The 2,737-nt window shown below is 51.1% G+C and overlaps 1 protein-coding gene across 2 annotated transcripts in view; it reads left to right on the top strand.

The window, feature by feature from the left end:
• The window catches only part of Kmt2b (lysine methyltransferase 2B), a 20,272-nt gene that overhangs the window by 9,575 nt on the left and 7,960 nt on the right, over positions 1-2,737 (top strand). For both annotated transcript variants that reach the window (XM_031386098.1, XM_031386097.1), the window contains exons 20-26: positions 121-233; positions 322-413; positions 497-634; positions 1,631-1,789; positions 1,942-2,062; positions 2,144-2,222; positions 2,318-2,478. In XM_031386098.1, coding sequence (XP_031241958.1) covers positions 121-233; positions 322-413; positions 497-634; positions 1,631-1,789; positions 1,942-2,062; positions 2,144-2,222; positions 2,318-2,478 — 863 coding nt within the window. The remainder of the gene's footprint in view (positions 1-120; positions 234-321; positions 414-496; positions 635-1,630; positions 1,790-1,941; positions 2,063-2,143; positions 2,223-2,317; positions 2,479-2,737) is intronic.

Genomic DNA, 2,737 nt, shown 5'->3' with positions numbered 1-2,737 from the left:
AGAGAGAAATCCATGTGAGAAAGGAAGAAAGGAGTCATTGCATGCTAAGGTTTATATCATGAGTAGGCTCCAGCTGAATTGCTTTGTTGAGCACATCAGTTGCTAACCCTGTCTCCACAGCGGAGTCCTCCCCAATGCCGTGTTGCCTCCATCCCTGGACCATGTCTATGCTCAGTGGAGACAACAGGAATCAGAGACCCCAGAATCTGGGCAACCTCCAGGAGACCCTTCAGGTAGTGGGGAGCAAGGGCTGAATCCTGATTGTTGTTCCATTCTCTAGATTCTGACTCTTGTAGATTTACCTTCCCATATCCTCTACAGCTTTCCAGAGCAAGGACCCAGCTGCTTTCTCACACCTGGATGACCCTCGTCAGTGTGCACTCTGTCTCAAGTATGGGGATGCTGACTCTAAGGTAACGGTTGCTGTATAGAGCTCTAAGTCGTGGGACCTGGTCCTGAGAATTTCCCAATCATGCCACTTCTCTTCTGCCCACAGGAGGCAGGGCGGCTCCTGTACATTGGGCAGAATGAGTGGACACATGTCAATTGTGCCATTTGGTCAGCTGAAGTGTTTGAGGAAAATGATGGCTCCCTCAAGAATGTCCATGCTGCTGTCGCTCGTGGAAGGCAGATGGTAAGGACATGGGCCCAGAAAGGTGGGCATCCCTTGGAGGTCACAGGTTGGCACTTCCTTCAGTGTGAAACTAACCTAATCCTTTATTAAATGATGATCTCTGGGATATGTCCTTCCATTCCACTGCTCATCCTTGTTACTCTTCTTGTAGTGTTGGTAATTGAAGTCAGGGCCTCACATATGCTAGGCAAGTGTTTTACCACTGCTCAGTGTTAATATTCTCAGCCCCCTCCCCCTCCTTTTTTTGGGGGACAGTGACTAATGAGCCCTAGCTGACCGGGTACTCATATGTGGCCCAGTCTAGTTTCAAATATAATCTTCCTGCTTCTGCTTCGCAAGTGCTGGGATTGTAGGTGTGTGCCCTGAGTCTGTCTCCCTTGGTGCCCATTTGGTTGTCTCAAGACACTGGCACTGATGACTGGCAGCATCTTTTCTCTAGCTAGATCTAGGCCTGTATCCCAAGATGTGGAATTCATACCCTTGTCTACAATACCTCTTTTGGACACCTTCTGTACAATGTCATCTTTCTTTGACTAGGCAGTCTACTTGACCCAGTCAGGTCAGCTTCAGAATCCACTCTCAGCCAGGCGTGACACACACCTTAGTCTCTGTACTCTGGGAGGCAGAGGCAGGATGATCTCTTGTGTCTTGTGAGTTTGAGGCTAGCCTGGTCTACAGAGTGAGTTCCAGGACAGCCAGGGCTGTGTAGAGAAACCCTGTCTCAAAAGAGAAAGAAAGAATCCTTCCTCACTATGTGCTCATTGGTGGAGCCCTGGAGAAGACCCTGTCTTGGCAGGAGCTATTGTGATGACTAGTGTGACAAAGGTGGCAAGTACCAATCAGTAAGAGCTGATAGCTTTCTCCTGGCCTTGGGCATAGCTAGGGAAGAGGTTTCCCTTTCTATCTGTAGGGTGCTTGGGCCAGCCAGGGTCTGTGCAGTGTTGTCAGTGATGCAGAACCACATAGTTCTCACCTCAGCAGCCCCTTCTCCCACAGCGCTGTGAGCTCTGCCTCAAGCCTGGAGCCACAGTTGGCTGCTGCCTATCCTCATGTCTCAGCAACTTCCACTTCATGTGTGCCCGGGCCAGCTACTGCATCTTCCAGGATGACAAGAAGGTTTTCTGCCAGAAACACACAGACCTCCTAGATGGCAAGGTGGGCCAGGATGCTGGGGATCCATTGCCCTCTCCCCTATCACCTAGGCTTCCCTGTGGTCATATAGGCCAAGTCCTTGCCTACAGAGCTTTGTCCTCATGCTCCCCAACCCTCTGCCTACCCAGCAACCCCTTTTGCTTCCTGTCTCCCAGGAGATCGTGACCCCTGATGGTTTTGATGTTCTTCGGCGAGTCTATGTGGACTTTGAGGGCATCAACTTCAAGCGAAAGTTCTTGACTGGACTTGAACCCGATGTCATCAACGTACTCATTGGTAAGCCTCTTCTTGCTGTCTTATGTGTTGCTTCTGACCTCACCTGGCACTACCCTACTTGACCTCTTCTTTGTACCATAGGCTCCATCAGAATCAACTCGCTGGGCACCCTGTCTGATCTCTCAGACTGTGAGGGTCGGCTCTTCCCCATTGGCTACCAGTGAGCACTCCAGGGCTGATGAGGGGAGGAGGACTCCGGGGCTGGATGTTGTTTCTAGGTTTCCCTAACCCTCTTGTCCCATTTGTCCGCTCCAGGTGCTCCCGCCTGTATTGGAGCACAGTGGATGCTCGGAGGCGCTGCTGGTATCGGTGCCGAATTCTAGAGTATCGCCCTTGGGGCCCAAGGGAGGAGCCAGTTCACCTGGAAGCAGCAGAGGAGAACCAGACCATTGTGCATAGCCCAACCCCTTCCTCAGGTAGCACTTGGATACTTCCTGCCTCATCCCCTTCTCCAAATGGGGACTTCACAAAGCTGTTCCTCCACCTCCATGCCCTCCATGTGTTGAGAAATTTCAGGATGCACTTAGTCTTCTCTCTCTCTCTCTCTCTCTCTCTCTCTCTTTCTCTCTCAGTGACTGAAACAATGTCATCTAGCTAACAATGTAGTTAGCTTTGAAGCATACCGCAGGGGCTGTGCTCAGCATTTCACAGGAAGTGAGGGAAGAGCACCAGGCT

Source organism: Mastomys coucha, unplaced genomic scaffold, assembly GCF_008632895.1.
Source record: "Mastomys coucha isolate ucsf_1 unplaced genomic scaffold, UCSF_Mcou_1 pScaffold21, whole genome shotgun sequence".
Lineage (NCBI taxonomy): Eukaryota > Metazoa > Chordata > Mammalia > Rodentia > Muridae > Mastomys > Mastomys coucha.
Note: the sequence above shows the minus strand (reverse complement) of the source record. Positions and strands in the feature narration are given on the sequence as shown.